The sequence below is a fragment of the Phocoena phocoena genome, chromosome 17 (genome assembly GCF_963924675.1).
Source record: "Phocoena phocoena chromosome 17, mPhoPho1.1, whole genome shotgun sequence".
Taxonomy (NCBI): Eukaryota; Metazoa; Chordata; class Mammalia; order Artiodactyla; family Phocoenidae; genus Phocoena; species Phocoena phocoena.
Window position 1 is genome coordinate 43,090,631 of NC_089235.1, and position 19,952 is coordinate 43,110,582.

Genomic DNA, 19,952 nt, shown 5'->3' on the forward strand with positions numbered 1-19,952 from the left:
CCCACCCTGGCTCCTTCCCCAAGCGAGCGGCTCGTTTTCCTTTCCAGGCTTGGGCTCTGCAGCCGCGGGAGCGGCCGCGCGAAGTCGGAGGAACTGGTGCTAAGGCAGCGGTTCGCGCGGGATCCGGACTCGGGGACCCAAGCCCGCGCGGAGCTGGGACAGGGGGCCGCGCTCGCCCGCCGAGCGCCCTCCTGCCCGCGATGGGCTGCTCCAGCAGCGCCCTCAACAAGGCCGGCGACGGCATCAGGCCCCGCAGCGGTGAGCAGGGGACCCGGCCCCACCCCCGCCCGGGCCTCGGGCTTCGGGTCGTTTGCTCCCTAGGTGTCCGTCAGGTGCGTCTCGTGCCCAGGCGGCCCGGCAGGGGGCAGCTCCTCCCTGAGGATGCGAGTGGAACCCGGAGCGGCGCTGCTGTGCCCCAGGATGCGGCGGTTCCCTCGCGCTCCGCCGCGCACGTTGCCCCCCGCGAGAGCCCAGGCGTGGGAAGGTCCTGCGGGAGGGTGTGACCGCGGGGAGTTCGCCTTAAATCCCTAACGCGTTCAGCCACAGCGTTCTCTTCAACAGAGGCGAAATTTCCTCAATTGACGATAACTGCTGTTAATCTCTTAAACGTACGAGATTTCAGATTACTCCATCAAATAGGTTCCTGCACTTTTTTTTTGCGGTACGCGGGCCTCTCACTGCTGTGGCCTCTCCCGTTGCGGAGCACAGGCTCCGGACGCGCAGGCTCAGCAGCCATGGCTCACGGGCCCAGCCGCTCCGCGGCACGTGGCATCCTCCCGGACCCGGGCATAAACCCGCGTCCCCTGCATCGGCAGGCAGACTCCCAACCACTGCGCCATTAGGGAAGCCCAGGTTCCTGCACTTTTAAAGAGGTCAGATACATTTTCCTCTATCCTTGACTTAAGTATTTCTTGACGAATATGCATGTGATTAAAAAAAAGTGGTCTTCACTGATATATAGAAATTCAACATGTTATCTACGTGTCTACTGTATAACAACCAGGTGCTTGGCTAGATGCTGAAGGTATTCAATGTAAGTGACCCTACTCTTGGGGGTTGAGGTTGGAAGAGACAGACAACAAACAAGTTAAACAAATGATTGTAGGGAATGTTGTTACCCTTGGGGAGGGACAGAACTGTCCAACGGATGGAAGCGTTTTTTAATCCTCTCAGAAAAGAATGAGTAACCTTGTCTTTTTTTGTTTTATTAGCAACCTTGTTTTAAAAAGCATTTTATCGCCAGTATAAATAACCATCCACATGTCACACCGTTTCATTTTTTATTCATGCTCTCATTGCTGTTCTAAGTTTTCGCGGATGTTGTTCTGAAAGAAGTGTTAAAACGAGTAACAACCAGTTGCATAGAAAATCAATTAATACACTGCATAAATTGCTCAATGCACATCTCGAATCAATCAACAGGTGTATTTTGCTTCTGATCCTCAGACAGTACTCTCTTGTAATCGGATACTATTGTATGTTCATTAGCATTTCAACTCCATGGTCTTGGAGGCCCCATAAATAATTCATTCCTGTTTCTGTAGCTCACAACTTCCTTAAATTCCGTATACAACCCTAAGCCTGTGTTTATGTGCTTTTAGATAAAAATAGTCCAAGGTTATTAAATGTCCCCTACATGCATTTACTCACTGTACCCCCAGTGCTTAACAATGCTTGGCACATGATTTTTGAATGAATTACTTCATTTAATCCTTATAACAATGCTTTGACAAAGTATTATGATCATCCCCATTTTACAGAGAAGAGTAAATAATTTGTCCAAGGTTGCGGGGCTCCTTGAGAGTCAGAGCTGGGCTTTGAACTCAGGTACTGTGATTCTAGAACTTGACCTTTCATCTGTTCTTTTCCTCCTTAAACAGTTTGTGATAACTAGATTTAAACCTGTTTTTGTCTCACATCACTCTGGTTCCCCATTAGGTGTGTGGTCATCCACTATGCAAACAACAAAAGAAATATAGTAAAGTATAATAGAGTATTTATTATAATTTAATAAATTTAATAGTATAATAGAGTTTATTATAGAAATATTATAATACATGCACATAATATATTAATATGATATAAATATAATAAATATGATCACAAGTAAAATATTTATCCCTAAGTAAGAGTCAGTAAAATGTGAAGTTTATATTTGCTTCCAAGTTTAAACTAGGAATATTTGGAGGACATTTAGCCTTAGAGATATTTTCAGCAGCTACATAGATGTAGAGAAGTTTCCTGTGCCCTCCCATAGAGCTACAGATAATCTTCATATCATAAGAGATTCTTCTAAAATTCGCAATATCAACCTTAGAACTCTATGAGTTAAAGCTAAAATACATCAACTAGCCTGTAGACTGGATTACTGTTTGTACAGTTCCACCTAACAATTTTCTGTAACTGGCTTAAGAACTGTTATACATAGTGCAGTATTAGCCTAGAAGCAAAAGCATCATAAAATAATGGCTTGGACTAGATTACCTCTAAGATCTCTTACAGCTCCAAAATCCTGTAACACTAAAATATGGAGGTATAATACTTATTTTCTGGGCTCCAACGAATCAGATAGTTACTACTGGTCAGGTAGCTGTTAGGCTGAATAGGAATAGTCCATACGATTGATCTCATGCAGACATTTGCTCTGACCCATCAGACACCGAATCCCACTGAGCTGCTTTCCATCACCTCCAAAAGATGACTCACTAGGGAAAGAGATGTGGGGGGAAGGGGACGAGGACAGAGGTAGAGACTGGCCTCTGGTGTAAATAATTATCCAGTGCTACTCAAAGTGCAGAACAGAGCCTGGTACGTGGTAGTCACACATAGATTTTTACTGAATGCCCTGAAATGTGTGAGGAAAGAGGCTTTTCTTTTCCAAAGGACGACTAGACAGATTGAATTTGGAATTTCTTGTGTTCATGGAAGCATGTTCTACATATTAGGACAATTTTTATTCCTTTCAGTGCCTTGAGGAGCTGATGAATCTGATCACAGAGATTCTGTTGACTTCATAGACATTAATGGACCCAAAGGTTTCCAGGTCTTTGGCATCTGAACCTTCCTCCCTGTGCTACCAGCCCCCTGTTTCTAGGTGTGATTACTGTCCCACTCTTTCCTGATATAAATGCCATCCGTTTCTGGCAGACTTCTGAGATTTTATAGCTTAAGCACCAATGTGGACAGAGTAAACAGATGGTAATTATTGACAAATTCTTTGCTAGGTTAGTGTGTACATTTCCACTGACAGCTGTAATCATGTGTTTGTTCTTATCTCAACTCTCACTAGCTGCTTGGAGTCCACACTGCCTAGGTAATAGGAAGAGGGTTGAATTTCACAGTTACGTGAATTGATCTTTGTACTGTAGAAATACCTTCAGTCATCAACCAACATTTTCACACAGTGACATTTCAGTCCTAAGTAGACAAACAGTTCTCCTTTGTAATTGAAGAACAAACATCATTAACATTAAAATGAGCTTTATAGGCTTTTCTGGCATACACATATTATATAAATGGGATCACTTTCATTCAAGTGCTAGAAGTCTCTGGACTGAGTCTTGTATGTCTCTGTGTCACCTCTAGAGCTTGGCACAGAGAATGCTCAGTAAGTCTTTGTGGTGGGCCTGATTATTACATACAGCTAATTATAATGGAATATAAGAACTGTGTGCGTGGTTCAAAAAATTGAAAACATTTGAAAAATGTGTACAGTGAAAAGTATACCTCCCACCCTAGCCCCACCATCTGCTTAGTTCCAATCACAGCCATGGGTAAATACTTTTATTAGGTTTTCTTTTTTTTGTTGTATATTGTTCCAAAGTTTCTTTATATACTGCAAATATTATTTCCCTCTCCCATCTTTATTCATAAAATATAGTGTATTATACCCATTATGCTTTACCTTGTTCTTTCAGCTAAAAATATGGAGCTCTTTCTATAATCTCTCTATAATATAGAGTACTTCTTTCTCCTTTTTTACCCTCGTTTAAGAATCCATTGTGTAATTTATTTACCCAGACCGCCAGTAAGGGGCATTTGATTTGTTTCCAGTCTTTTCCATTGCAAACAAGACTGCAGTGAATTCCCTTACACATACATCATTTTGAAAGTATGCAAGCATAACTGTAAGACCATTCCCAGAAGTGGCATTACTAGGTCAAAGGGTATGCACATTTATAATTTTGAGAGCTAACTGCCTAAATGCTTTCCATAAGGGTTGTACCAAATTACACTCTCATCAACAACATAATACATCTTTTTCTAAAATTGAAGGCTTTTGACAGTAGTGCAACCTCATCAAAACATGAACATGGAGCAGAAATCAGGAGACAAGGTAGGAGCACCCAGTTGGTTTCAGATACTTTAGCTCATAATCTCATGTAATCCCCATAAGAGCCTTAGTTTCACCAAGTACAGCTAGAAAACTGCAGCTTAGGGAGGATAAGTAACTTGCCCAAGTTCTCAGAGCTAGTAAGTGATGGACCTGGGGCTTAAGCCCAATGTGTGTGCCTCCGAAGCTCTTGTTCTTTTCACAAACTCCAGTTCCATCTGGGTCCTGTTCTGGTTCTGCTAGAACTCGTCATGTGGCTGTCCACGAAGGAGAAATGCAATCCATATTTCTTGAGGGGGTGGTTGGGTAAATGGATGGACTGATGGAGATGGGGATTCTGGGGGATGAGAGTACTACTGAGAAAAGCAGAGGGAGAGTAGGCATCAGGACCCATGGAATAACAAAGACTGGAAGGTAACATTGGCCGAGATGGACTTGAAAAGACAGGGTTGGGTTGTGAAGAGACTCTCCTAGTCATGCAGGAAAAGATCAACACAGCAAAACAAAGCTTTATTGTGTTCTATGAAATCATTCTTCTGTAAGATTGCCACACATTCCAGCTCACATGTACACTTTCACTCTTTCCCTTTTGTGTTAATGTTTTACAACATCAAGTTTAAAATAAAAAACGAATAGTTATGAGGGTTCCTGAAAGGCTCACCAAAACTGATTAAAAAAAACATCAAACTTGGCCAGGCTTCGAATCCCGGTGTATATAAGTGTAGGTAGTACAGGTAATGATTTTGTTTTTTTAAAGCGAAATATCAGAATATAGCTCTCCAAGTGAGTGTTAATGTCAGGGAAGTATCATGATGGCCTCAGAAGCTTCCTTACAGTCCCAGAGCTGTTGCTGTCGTTCACATTCCTTAAACCCTTCCTTGGGAATTGCCATCAGGTGCTAGAATTCATTCTTTTGTGTGTATTCAAGGGTGTCAGAGCTTCATCCCTTTAAGGATGAAGATTGCGGGGGGGGGGGAACCCCAAAAATCCAAACCACAAAGCCTCACATTGTTTTTAACAGCTAAAACGCCATAGGCATTACGCTTTATGAAGGTGAGTGAAATAAGCCAGGTGGTGCTAGCATACTCAGAAACAAGGGTGGTCATTGGAGATGGAGAAAAGAAAGGGCAACGTGTGTCATGGGGTCAAGTTCAGCTGACACCATTTTCTTCTCCGTGGAAGGGCCCAAGGGGCTGTAGGGTCCCCAGGACTACTGGACTGGGCTCTGGTGACATGGTGACTGTGTGGCCGTAGCCCCACATCCAAGAGAGATGACCCTCTTTTCTCAGATGACACAATCAACAGTCCTTGGGCCTCTCCTCCAGCCTGGCTTTTCTAATAAGACAAAAGCCCCCAAGGCCTGATAACATGCTCTTTATTCATACCAAACACTTCTCGACTTTCAAATCTGTATGGCTTTACTTGCTTTGAGATGAGCAGATTTATATTAGGCCCGTTTAGATAAGTGACAGGTCCAAATGGACATTAAGTAGGAGAGGCAAGATGTATAAAGATACAAGAAGCGTCATGACATCTCTGCCCTATCTATATATTTTCCAGGTCACTGAAAGTCACATTTCATTTATATACAACTTACTCTATGGCCATGACAGTATAATTCAAAGTGGACATCAAAATAGCACCAATTAACATCGTGTAAGACAGACAAGTATAAAATGAACTTGACTTCATAGGCTAAAGATTGAAATGACTCTTGGTCAAGAGGCTGCTCAACAAGCCTTCTCTACGACCTGAGCCCCCAGCCTCGGCCTGCTCCTTTGTGGCTGTTCCAGATTCCTCTCCCCCAGGTCCCCCCATGCCAGGCCCCTGGGGGTCAGTGATAGACCTGCTTCCTCTTCACTAAAAGAAAGGCCCTTGCGATCTGCTTTCTTCCCTTACAGTCATAAGGATGTACCATCAAATCAAGTATTTTTCTTTTCTTATCAATTAATTGTCTGCCTCTTTCACCAGGACACTCATTCGGGGACAATACTTTTTCAAGCCTGTAATGTGTTTGTCTTTATACTCAGTGAAAAGGCCCTTTCTGCTTTCTCCAACTAGCAGCTTTTCTTTAAAACCTAGTCCTAAAGGGTCCCTGCAGGATGAGAACATTCCACCCTTTGCAGACCGCCCTGCTTCATCTATCTTCTCAGCCTTGCCCAGCTAATGCTGCTCTAGTCTACTTTTGGTGACAGAAATACATTTGTCCCTGTGTTGTAGGTATCAGAGCTTCCCAGCCTGTGAGCATGGGATCCAGTGTGCCAGCCTTCCTCCCAGCCTCTAGGGAGGCAGGGTCGGGATGGTCCGAGCCCTCTGGGTACAGCTTTCTCCATGTGCCCCGTGTGTGCACAAATACCATATTCTATGCGTGCTGTGACATTAAAGAGATGGGAAGCCCTGGGCTAGGCCTTCCAACTGCTCTATCGCTTTCACTAGTAGTTTCTCTTACTGAGAGAGAACATTTTGCCTTCAGCCATCCCAGTGAGGACCTCTGTTGAAATGTCCTCCCCAGACCGCCCTCCTTGCTTCTTTCTCACTGTCATTGGTAATGATAAGGAACTTTTTTCCCCTCCTTATTCTTATCCTTTTCCATTTTCCTAAGACTGATAGGAACCGCATAGTTTCCTTTGGCTAATTTCCTTTTCCTTTGTTTGCCCTGGAGTAACCTCTACAGACTAGATGGTTTTTTGTTTTTCTTTATTTTTATTTTTGGTTGCATTGGGTCTTCGTTGCTGCGCTCAGCTTTCTCTAGTTGCGGTGTGCGGGGGCCTACTCTTCGTTGTGGTGCGCGGGTTTCTCATTGCGGTGGATTCTCTTGTTGCGGAGCACGGGCTCTAGGCGTGCCGGCTTCAGTAGTTGTGGCACATGGGCTCAGTAGTTGTGGCTCGCGGGCTCTAGAGCGCTGGCTCAGTAGTTGTGGTGCACGGGCTTAGTTGCTCTGCGACGTGTGGGATTTTCCCGGAGCAGGGCTCAAACCCATGTCCCCTGCATTGGCAGGCGGATTCTTAACCACTGCGCCACCAGGGAAGTCCTTTACGGACTAGATGGTTGTGAGAGGCTATAATCACCTGTACACCTTGAATTAGTGCGTGTGTGTGTGTGAGAGAGAGAGAGAGAAAGAGGTGGGGGGCACACGTGAAAGCGAGAATTTCAACATACTAAGAGACAGTAGAGTTCCAGTTTAAAATGTGGGTCTGGAGTTGACTGTCTGGGTCTAAATCATGGTTCAGGATCATTTATTAGTTGTGTGACTTTGAGCCACTCAACCTCTTTATGCCTCAGTGATGTCATCTGTAAAATAGGATTAACAGTAGTTCCTATTTCATAGAGTTGTTCTGAGGAATAAATGAGTTAATACTATAGTGTACCTATAGTACACTAATGGAACTAAATGGAACCTAAATATTGCCTACACCAGGGATTGGCAAACTGGCCTGCTGGCCAAACCAGCCCACCACCTGTTTTTGTAAATAAAGTTTTATTGTAACACAGACATGCCCATTCACTTACACATCGTCTAAGGCTGCTTTCTCACTACAAAGACAGATGACAGAGTTGAGTAGTTGCAATAATGACCCTATGCCTGGCAAAGCTGAAAATATTTACCATCTGTCAGTCCCTTGACAGAAAAAAATTTGCTGACCCCTGGCTTAGAATATTGTCTAGTAAGTCCTCAATAAAAAAGATCAATTAATATCAATTTTAGTAAATCTCAATTTTTATTGCTTTTCCAAGATCAAGTTTTGTTTTTTCCCTCAAGATCAAGGTCTAGATCTGAATCTGTTGATTTTCTGAGCTTTTTTTCTTTTTAGTAAATGTGTTAAAGGAAAGTGACAAAAATACTGTCAGTAATAGCACAAGTGGTACAAAAATATTCAAAAATCACAAAAGAGGTTATGTGAATGGCCTAAGTTTTATGAACATTTTTCTAAGGCTTCTAGAGCTTATTTTGCTAGGTTACTTGCTCCTGTACTTTTGCTACTATAATTTTTTAAAAAGACACTTGATTTTAGAATTGTTTTAGATTTACAGAAAAATTATGAAGATAGTACAAAAAGTTCCCATAGAGTCCACGTCCACTTTCCCCTATTATTAACATCTTACATTAGTAGGGTACATTTGTCACAAGAAATTAACCAAGCTTGATATATTATTATGAACCAAAGTCCATACTTTATTTACTTTAAAATTTACTTAATTTATTAATTTGTCTATTTTTTGGCTGCGTTGGGTCTTCCTTGCTGTGCGTCGGCTTTCTCTAGTTGCGGTGAGCAGGCTTCTCATTGCAGTGGCTTCTCTTGTTGTGGCGCACGGGCTTAGTTGCTCCGCAGCATGTGGGATCTTCCCGGACCAGGGCTCGAACCCGTGTCCCTGCATTGGCAGGCGGATTCTTAACCACTGCGCCACCAGGAAAGTCCCCCCTCACTTCCCTGAATGTGATCTGTACTAACCATGGCAGCAAACTCATCTGAATTGCATGTGGATCCCTAACCTGAGAGAGAAGTAGCAGCGGTCAGCTGAAAGACCTGGGCTCACAATCCTACTTGGTCTGCCCGCTGCTTTTTCTGGGGGGCTCTCAGGGTACACTAACCACCCAGACTTGAGGTCCAAATGTCTGGTGTGACTCTGACTGCTCTGTTGCAAAATTTAAGTATCCCATCCCAGCCACAGACTTGCTAACTGCTAATGGGAATACTCCCTTCTTGAGCACAGACACCTGCTCTTGGCCACAGGCACCTTTGTACTCTGCATCGTGATGGAGCGAGGCACAGACACAGTGGCTGAGCCGGGAGAACAGCCACCAATACGAGCATCGGTGGAGCTGCTTGCTCAGAGCCCGTAGAGAGCGAGGCGCAGCGAGTATTAACCTTCATTTCAGATGAGAAATTAGAAGACCGCTTTGTCTTTTAGCCAAGGTGGAGGCTTAGCAAACCCAGCCAGTTCTGGGACATGAGGAAGCTTGAGAAAAATCTTGCTCCCCGGTATGGAGCTCACTTAGATCAGCTCTGGCCCTTGCTTCATTGCTGCAGCAATATCCTCACCTCATCTCTTGTGCTGCCATGGCATGCTAGCATGAGGACAGAGACCATACCCAATGTTTAAAGATGGGCAGCACTGTCTGCGGAGAACACAGGACACCCACACCCATCAGTTCTGTGTGTTTGTCATCCACTTTAGTCTCTCCTAACTAATCCCATCATGCCTTTCCCTGATAAACCCAGAGTGCTGCCATAGATAAGCTAACTATCTGGGGATCTTATTAAAAATACTGATTTTGGTTCAGTGGATCTGGGCTTGGGCCTGTGAGTCAACACTAAAACAAAACCCAAAAACCTCCCAGGTAACACTGATGGTGCAGGTTCTGGAACCACAATTTGCTTTAAAGCACCTAAATCTTCAAAGTAGGATCACACTTCCTTTGGCTCACATCTGAGCTCTGCTACTCCGAACTGTGCACCCTTCCCGGATAAATGTTCTTAATCTTTCCTCAACTATATAAAGGAGATAATAATGGACTTACCTTGTGGAGTTGTTGGGAAGATTGAATGAGATAATCCCTGTAAAGCTCTAGGCACAGTGCCTCAATAAATGTTAGCCACTCTTGTTCCTAGTGAAGCATCATGGGCGAGGCCTGTTTAGGTTGGTGAAGTGTCACAATTTATACATATCAGAGACATAATCTTCACTTGCTCTCTCTTTTTCCTTGTTCACTGACGAGTCTTTGATTTTGTAGACTGGATTTCTGCTCAAATGTTGGATTCCCATGTGCCAATAATGACCATCAATCAATGAAACTTGCCTTTTTTAGTACAAATACTGTGGATACTTTTTAAAATGTTTTATGCAATCACTGTAAAATACCTTTTTTGAAATAAGAGTTTATCTTATGGGAGTCTAGAAGAAACCAAAGAAAATGAAACTAGAAAATCATATCTGAAGGCGGTGACTATTTGTTATGTTTGATGACTGGCTCTGTAGCTCTTCAATGTCAGCCTCTCCCCTAGGCAGAAGCCTCCCATCTCCATGTGTACTTATCAAGTATTCCAGAAGTATCTTTCCAACTACATGTTCTTGTTACTCTGTAGTTAAATTTCAAAATTAGATTTACCTTCAAACTTTATTGCATTTACCTTGCGATATCAAAACTAATTTTAGGGACTTCCCTGGTGGCGCAGCGGTTGGGAATCCATCTGCCAATGCAGGGGACACGGGTTCGATCCTTAGTCCGGGAAGAACCCACATGCCGCAGAGCAGCTAAGCCCATGTGGCACAACTACTGAGCCTGAGCTCTAGAGCCTGCGAGTCACAACTACTGAGCTTGCGTGCCACAGTTACTGAATCCTCTGCGCGCCTAGAGCCCGTGCTCCACAACAAGAGAAGCCACCACAATGAGAAGCCCGTGCACTGCAGCAAAGAGTAACCCATTACCTAGAAATGGTGGCAGCAAGGGAAAATACCAGGATGCCCTTTCTCATTGATTCTCTAGAAAACTCAGCACACAATCCAGTGAGGTCTTTGGGATGGCTGATATGCCCTAGCCATGGATTAGGAAATATTGACCTCAAGTTTTTCTCCTTGCTGGGTAGAAACTTTTCATTTTTGATTAGGGTAATGAACTGAGTAGAAAAGCTTCAACCATAATGTGAATTTCAGGTATGTTAGTTCTGGTTCTAATCCCTTCTGTAATGTTGCCTAGTATTTAATTTCTTTGTGTGCCTATCACAATGGTGCTTGCAACAAGGGTTCTGTTAGTTCAGCTGTCACAACAAATTTGTGCAGGGATCAATTTACAACAGAATCAAGAGAGATAATGAGCACCGAAGGATTAGGCCCAGAGCAGTGTATGATTTGATAAAATGTAGGGTTCAGAAAACAGTCACATCCTTAAACAACTTCGGGTGTGGAAACAATGCATCTGTCCACAATATTTATTACATAATAATACAGATTAGGCATAAAATGTCTCCTGTTTTTGAACAAAAGATCTCACTGCTTTTCAAGTTAGAGTGCTAGAAGAAATGGTGTAGAACCTTCTTCCACCTCAAGGAGTTATCCTGGGGATTCACAAAACCAGGTGGACAGAGTGTGGAGACCCCTGGGTAAGAGGTCATGTGTAGGTACCAAGCTGTGCTTAATAAGGGAAGTAGCTATTATTTGAATTTCCTTGCAGACAGTAAAGTCTAGGATGGCGAGGACCAGATCTTCCTTGTTAACTGCTGTAACCCTTGTGTTTAGCTCAGAGCAGGCATATAGTAGGCACTTGATCAATACTTCATGAATAAATGAAATTAAAGCCAACAAACAGAATGAAACATATTTGTTTATATAAAAGCTAACAGTGGCCTTTATTAATGCCAGTCAAATCTGGTCAAATCATGGCTGACATGAATACTACTTCACTCTCTATCAACAGTCATGATTTAAAACTTACCATTAGTAACAACAGAATTTTATAGGTCAACAGTGACAACTTTACAGTGTTTAGGGGACTGTTTATCCAAGCTCTTTAATGTTGCAGTTCATTCTTTCTGTTGCTAAATTAGCTATAATTTATTGACTACTACTGGGCTACTGCTAACCCACAGAGGACCTTTATGAAATCAGAAAAAGCTGCCCTTCCCACCCCTGATGCATGCAACCTTGCTGGTGCACACAGGCTGGAGTTCATCTCTCCCTTGCGCCTTCAGCGGGACACACCCCATGCATTGAGAAACCTGCAGAGCCGTTGGCTGCGTCCCTGTTTACTTAGTACCTTCTCATGTCACATACCATGTTGAGTAATCACACACATATCACCTCAGAATTATCAATGATCCTAACAAGCCTGAAAGGCAAGATAATATCCTCATTTAATAGATAAGGAAACAGAGGTCCAGAGAGTTTCGTAACTTGTCTGGATTGCACAGTTAAGTAAATGATGGGATGAGGGGTCACACTGAACATCAGAACAGTCTGGAATGCCCTGCTCCAGCTGAAGAGGAAGGAGCCCAGATGGATCCCCAAACTGTACTTCCCTCAGCAGCTGGAGATAAAAACATTCCGAAGCATAAGAAAGGAAGTTTTGTGGTCACTGTAGTCTTTAGTATTGTGTCCTCTGAGAGAGGGTTTGAAACAACCATTTGTTTTCCAACCCTTTTCATGTATTGACTCTGATCTTTCTTTTTTTCTGAATAGGCTCAGAGAAAGGTACCAGTATTAGGATGAATGGAATTACCTTCCCTTTCTGTGTGTCCACCATGGTCTCTTCCTTGCTAGGGCTGGCAGGTGAAGTGTAACGCTTTCCATGGCTAGCTTGCTTGGCGTTCAGGGGGTGCCAGTCGCTGTGCTGGTGTTTTCCGGGTATTAACTCGTGTAATCCTCACAACAGCTCGACCGCTCCTCTTCCCACTCTACAGGTGATGAAACTGAGGCACAAAGAGGCTTAACAAGGCTAGTAAGTGGAAGAATGAGGATTCCAACCTAGTACATTGGAGGTGTCATTTTCAAGATCATAAGATCTCTGTCCTCCCTTTTAGAGCAGATTACTCTCTTCTATCACATAGGAAAAAGAACTACTGAGCGATTAGCGAGGAGTTATTAACTCCAAAATACATTTATTTCAAAATTCAGAGTGCAGTTAATCAACATGAATTACAAAACGAGTGTGTCACTACACTTTTCGCATTTTCTCTAATTTTTGGTGATCATTTTAAAGATGTTTTAGCTTTTGGGGCTACCTCAGAAAAATGTTAGAGACAGTGACTTCTTTTGTAATATTTCCCAGCTTGGTTGACTATTCTCAGGTTGCAGTATAAGAATGTTATATGTTGAGGACATTTCCCTACTTCACGTACGCCAGTAAGACTAGAAAAAGTATATAAGAATGAAAATCGATACTGTGATCATGGGCATCAATGTTCTAGTTATGGCAAAAATTGGTAGATCCTTTGGAAACGTAAGACACCATTTGTGTATAAATAAATTTTCACAAAGCTTTTCGTTTTAGGGGAAAAAAGCTTGGCTTAGCCTGATAGCATAATATATTTTTCAAAATATAAAATTGAGTGGCTGTGATTTGGGTGTGTCAACACATTTTCTCCTTCCAGCTCTCTGCTCTAGAAGAACAATGACAATAGAATGCACCCACAGCTGGCACAGCTGGATGAAAATCATTCGTCTCATTTAACTGACAGTACTGATCACTGCAATAACTATTTACCAGAAAATATAATTTGGCAGACATCTGTGATTAGCATAATAATACATTTCCTTGTCAATTCCCTAACGCAGCCATCACCTAAACATCCTTTGTGTGGTATCTAAATGAATTATCTTGTCATAATGAATTTCTTTATAGACCTGAGAAATTGCTTCTGTTAAGTTGCCTTTTGTGCTATTAATTTGAAGGCTTCGTGCCTAACGAGGCTGGAGGGGGAGGCGAAGGCTAGCCCTCCTCCCAGCTCTGGACCCCAGGCCCACAGCCTGTGTCCTGTGTCTCACAAAATCCTCTCTGAACTCTGCTTCTTCAGCTTCAGGCTCTAATTCCTTTCCACTGGGGGATTCAAATACAGTCGCAGAGGTAGGGTGGGAGACTATTTGATGTGAATAAATGTATTAAAAAGAGAAACAATTGGCAGTGAAATGAAGTAATGAGAATACATAAACTAAGGACGTGAAGATCCATGACAGTTACTAACTTGGGAAAAACAAACTAAAACTTATTTACACAAGTAATAGTTTACTACATGGCTCAGTTCTTCGTAGCAGACATATTCATTACATGTACATATAACTGAATATCGATATAACCCAAATTACAACATGATTACTATTGTATTTTATTTTTTAAAAAATATTTATTTATTCATGTATTTGGCTGCATCGGGTCTTAGTTGCGGCATGTGGGATCTTTGTTGCGGCATGCAGGATATTCCATTGCAGTGTGCAGGCTCCAGAGTGTACAGGCTAAGTTGCCCCATGGCACGTGGGATCTTAGTCCCCCGAACAGGGATGGAACCCGCGTCCCCTGCATTGGAAGGCGGATTTTTAACCACTGGACCACCTAGGAAGTCTCATGATTACTATCTTAAATCATTACTAATATGCAATTACTGAATTGAAAGGAAATGTGAATGTGTAATGGGAGAGGGTGAAGGATGATGGAGGTGCAGAAAAAAAGTGCTAAGTCTTTATTTTCCATAGTGGGAGTTAGTTGAAATGCCCAAACTAAAAAATAATGAAGTAGCAATTCACTTAGAGATACAGGAAAAAAAAGTATCCCTCCCAGACAGCTAAATTTGACCCTAGAGAAGGGGAAAAGAGAGAGCAGACCTGAATCTTAGTTGTATATCTTAACTTACATTAAATAAGCAGGTAACTCTTTAAACGATATGCATATATAGCTGGGGTCAGGGGTAACTTAGGGAAAAAAAGGACAAGAAAAGATGAAAAATTATCTTTGGGGAAAAAAAGGTAGAAGAGGAAATATATCATCTAGAGGCCCATTTTAACATGCTGGTTTATTTTCTTCCAGTATCTCCCCCTCTGTTTGCTTTTCCTGTCTTTCTCCTTTCCAATGATCAACATTGCTATAATCATACTGTATATAAAATTGATAGCTAACTTATTGAGCACATAGTTGCACAGCAGACCTTGTGCTAATATACACTTTATATCCATTATTTTATTTGATTAACCCAACTGGGAGTGCTGATTTTTTAACTTATTATATAATAATTATTTTATTATTTTAGCATATGGTCTTCATAATCATCTTTTTCATGGTACAATAATATTCCACCCAATGGATTATTGATCTTTCCCCCAAATTATTATACTTTTAAGTTGTTTTCCAGATTTTGCTGTTATAAAGAATACTGGGATGATATACTTTCCCCCAGAGCATTTCCCTGAAGTTTCTGCTTTTAGGGTAAATTTCCAGAAGTAGGATCACTGGGTCAAAGAGTATAAACATGTTGCCACGTTGCTTTCTTAAATTGTCCAGAGGGCACTTATGCATTCATTGTTTAATGTGATGTGATGCCTCTTGCAACTCTGACGTAGGTAGGAGAGACAGATTCACTGCCATTTTATAGATATGCTTATTGGGAGCTAAGCTCCCAAGGTCACACAGTTGGGGGAAGAGACAGAATTAAAATGCATGTTTCCCAACTCTCTCTTGATTTCTCTTTTAACCAGGACCCCCAAATGAAATGAAACTCAGGCTGGACTGTGCCTGCCACTTTCTCTCCCAGACATCTTAGTTTTGACCTAGTGGGGCTTCTCTGTCAGGGGACCCTTTCCTTTCACTGAGGGCCATTCTGCTTTAGGGGGAAGGTAAGACCTCTCTAGCAGCCCAAGGACCACTTCTTGGGCTATAAAATCTTCTACCAAGCCTAAGGAGGAGAAAGGGTGGGGCAGAGGAAACAGCATGAGGAAACAAAGGGTACTAAATTAGAATATGGGACTGGAGTCATGAGAAGGTGCACAAGGAACAAACAGGAAAAAAAACCCTGGGATTTGGGGGGATCTTCACGCTAAAGACTAGGTATTTGAGCTGAAAACACTAAAGAGATTTGACTTAGGGCATGTTAGGGTCATGGTATGGCCTCTCTGTACTCAACTGTACTGTACCCAGGACTGTCTTGAACTGTTAAATCTACTTCTTGATAGCAATATACTTTCTCAGGATAGAAACTAAACAATAATTTGTATTTTTTTCTTTTCAAATGAATGATAAAAAGTAACTTCAAATATGTATTTTTCAACCACAGAAGAAAGTGAGTCCTGCTCTGTCCAACCAAAACCACGTACACTGGGAAGAGAATCTACTTTATATGGCAAGGTACAAAACGAAAGCCTTCCTCGACTAGAAAAGCTCAAGATTTCAGCTGTGTCTACAGCTAATGGTGTTAAATCCCTCCATGAACAGCCCCTGGCAAAGGACGCTGCAGACCCACCAGGATCCACAGAGGAAATTCAGCCTCTTAAGGGACTGAAGGAGTCTGGGTCACCTCAGCCAGGTGGCAAAGATGATACTCCAGGAGCAGGAGAAAAGAAGAAGGACGTGGAAGCAATGACAGAGGCTCAGCCTTTTAAAGGAAACACTGAGACCGAAGCTTTAGGAGCAGAAGCCAAGAGTCAACCTTTGAGGACAGCGGGAGAGAGGGACTCTCCTGGAGCAGTGGAAGGTACTGAGAATCCACAAGCTGCCGGAGAGATGACACCCCTAGGAACAGCTGAGAAAATTCCACCTCTGGAAGCAGCTAGAGAGCTACAATCTCAAGAAGCTATGGGGACGGATGAACAGTCCCAACTCCCAGAAACAGTTCCCAAGGAGACGGAATCTCCAGAAATATTGGAAGGAAGTCAGCTTGTGGAAACAGCTGAAAAGCAGCAACTTCAAGAAACACTGGGAGAAGATGACCAGTCCCAACTTCTAGAGATGATTCCCAGAGAGAATGGAACACCAGAAGTATCAGACAGAAGCCAGCTTATGGAAACAGCTGTCAAGGATGATTCGCTCCATAAAACTCCTGAAGGTCCAGGAAACATGGAGCAGATCCAACCTGAAAGAATAGTTGGAAACATGGAACATCCAGCGGAAATTCTAGAGACAGGGGCAAATGTGGAAACGGTCAGGAATATTCATGCTAACGAAGAGAACCAACACGTTGAAGGTAAAAGTCAAGCTGTCACAGATTCAGGTTGTTTAGGTGTGCTCCATAAAAGATCATCTCTGGGGGACCGGGGTGGCTGACACAGCGCCTCTAGTCTCTGTTTCAGTGGTTGAAGTTCATTTGACCCAAACCAAAAAGGATTCCATGCTTGAAAAACAGGCATTTGACTTTCTGGCACAAATTTTCTAAAGCATAGTCTGTGTCCAGATTTGTAACCTAGAGCTTCATTGTTGAATAAAATGGAATATTGAAGGAATGTTAAATTTCTGAATTTTTCCGAGTTCACTCTTCATCAGGCCCCATGTATGTATGGCATGAGGATACAAATTAAAGATGGTCAGTGGAGGAACTGACTTCTTAATGAAAGAACACACAAATAATGCCTCTTAGAGTGTCACTTTCATCTTTGCACTCTTATCCTTAGAAAATTACTGTCAGCCTGCTCCTGTCCTCCTATAGTCTTTTTATCTTTATTAGAAGACTAGAGAAATGTACTACGTCTTAGCAAATGGTGTTTTTTTTTAATGTACTTTACCAGTATAAAGCAAATGGTATCTATACTGTTCTTTATTGGAGTTATAATAAAAAAAATTCTTCTAGGGCAGGTTTTACATTTTAGTAAATTTTGGTTTCACCCTACAGTATAATTAAGTGAAACATTCATCTGTTTTTTAATTCTCTCATTAGTTAATGCAGCAGTTTTTGAGTGTCTAATCATCTGCTAGCTGCAGGAATAATGGGTTAGTCCCTGTTCTCAAGGGGCTCACAGTCTAGCAGGGAGAAGGCAGAATTTAAACAAAATACTACAGTCTACTGAGGTAAGTGCTTTAGTGAAGGTATATAAAAGTGCTCTGGGAATAACGAGGGAGAAGCAAGTAAAGGTATATATTTGTTAGATCAGGGTTGGCAAACTCAAGTCTTTAGGGCCTAGGATAATGAGTGGGTGAAGTGAGGGGCACATGTAATGCTGTGGGAAGCCCCGGGCACCTTGGTTAACAGCAGCACCATCCTATCAAAAGAGGCAGCTGCTTCTGGGCTCCACTCAAAGCACGGGGACCAGTGTTGCCCAAAGTGACTTCTTAGGGAAAAATTTGTATGTGCAATGGCCAGGCTTTTAAATGTCTAAACTCTTTAAAAGTTCAACGATTGTTTTCTTTAAACACCAGAATGACCAAACAAGACGCTTTCTGGGCACCCATAGAACACATTTTGAATTAAATATAAATGGAATTTTCTATTTGTAATACGTTCTACTGTCTTTCTTGGGTAATTCTGCATCCTGATTTTATATAAGAAAATGCGAAGACTCGGAAATGGTAAGTGACATGGGCCACTCCGAGGATCTGAGAGACCCAGGGCAATTGCCTTTCTTGACAACACCAGAGAAACTTACTGTCTAGACCTAAAGAGCAAGGGCTGCCCCCCTTGGAAACCAGCTGCGGGGCACTTTGTTACTAATGCTAAACAAGTATCTCTTAATATCACCTTTGGTTACTTTTCCAGGTGAAACAGGAGAAAAGGTTGAAACAGATGTGGAGAATGAGAAAGTAAGTGAAGGGGCTGAAACAAAAGAAGAAGAAACAGGAGAAGCTGTGGGTCTTTCAGCAGCCCCGTATATAGGTATGGTGATGGACGGGTGAATGGACACAACGTATTATAACAGAGAAGACAGAAAGCGGCAGTGAAGTTTGTGGTTACAGATCTTATCTTTCAACATCTACATGTTTTATACAAGGAGTGTGGTTATCATGTTCTTGATTACATTGTTCCATAAAACTGCTAAGCTGTGAACAGTTTTTCTAGCTACTTACAATTCAAAACTACAAAAAAAAAAAAGAAGAAAACTACAATAGCTAGAGCCAATACCAGCTAGGGTATATGTTCGTTTAAGAGTGTGAGGGTGTTTTCTTCACTGTGGCAATGGGTCCATTCAGTGTAGAAAGTGAGACCCTAAAAGGAAGTATAAACCTTTAAGTATAGGTGGCCGGAGAAAGGAGTTAGCAGATTTTAGGGAGCTCATGATAATAAAGTCATACAGTTGGAATTAGGATGGAGTAAGAATGATCAACAATAACCGGGCAAACTATACCTAGTATTTCTTTCCTATCACAGAATTTAGAGCTGGTGGGAACCTGGGAAAGTATGTCATCTAATTATCTTCTCACCTTAAGTCTATCTACTACCATACATCCTTATTGATCATGGTGTATTAAACATGGTAACAGAATTCTTCTTAAAGGAATGCAGACTCTGGTGCTGTTATAAGATTAGGCATTTTCACAATGAAAGGTTATACATGTTTTATGTGCCATTTTGAATCGCCTAGTGATTTTATACTTATGTGAGGTGTTTCAATTGGTGTTATCCTTTTGACTGATATTAAAGGTATTTTAAATTAACTGACTTTTAAATATATTTCAGAGGCAACAAACAGCAAGAATTAAAACCTAGATTTGTTGCCTATGTGGAGTCTATTCCTTGGGCCCTATTTTTTTTTTTTTAAGATTACTCTGATTTAATATTAGGCTTTAGATGTGGAAAAGAGCTGAAAAATCAGGATTTAAAAACCATTTATAATATTTCCTTTGTGTTAAAATGATACACCACAGAAAGTCCCTTTTCAAGTATTCCTCCAAAGTTGCCAAGGGATTTTGGTAAATGATGATATGTGAATAATAATAATGATAGCAATCTTGCCCACCAATGAGTGCCTTGTGTTTATGAATATCAGGATAGAATTATATTCTGGAAACATTTTATATCTTTATCTTATTTGTAAATATATAGTTTAAAGATAACTGCTCAGATGAATTAACTAGACTATTTTTACTTTAGCTTCTATATTAAACTATTAAGATGATGTAATTAATTTTAAGAATATAGGATAGAGGGAAGAATTATCATCCTTACTCTGATTTTAATGTTAGTTTATGTTTCTGACTTTAAAGAGTTGAGGTAGC

At 41.7% G+C, this 19,952-nt stretch overlaps 1 protein-coding gene across 1 annotated transcript; it reads left to right on the top strand.

The window, feature by feature from the left end:
- Positions 1–200: 200 nt before the first annotated feature.
- ERICH5 (glutamate rich 5) lies at positions 201–18,652 on the top strand. Its single transcript, XM_065895143.1, is given in 4 exon segments — positions 201–258; positions 16,057–16,992; positions 18,496–18,617; positions 18,620–18,652. Coding segments are annotated over 4 exon segments (1,149 nt in total).
- The last annotated feature ends 1,300 nt before the right edge of the window (positions 18,653–19,952 follow it).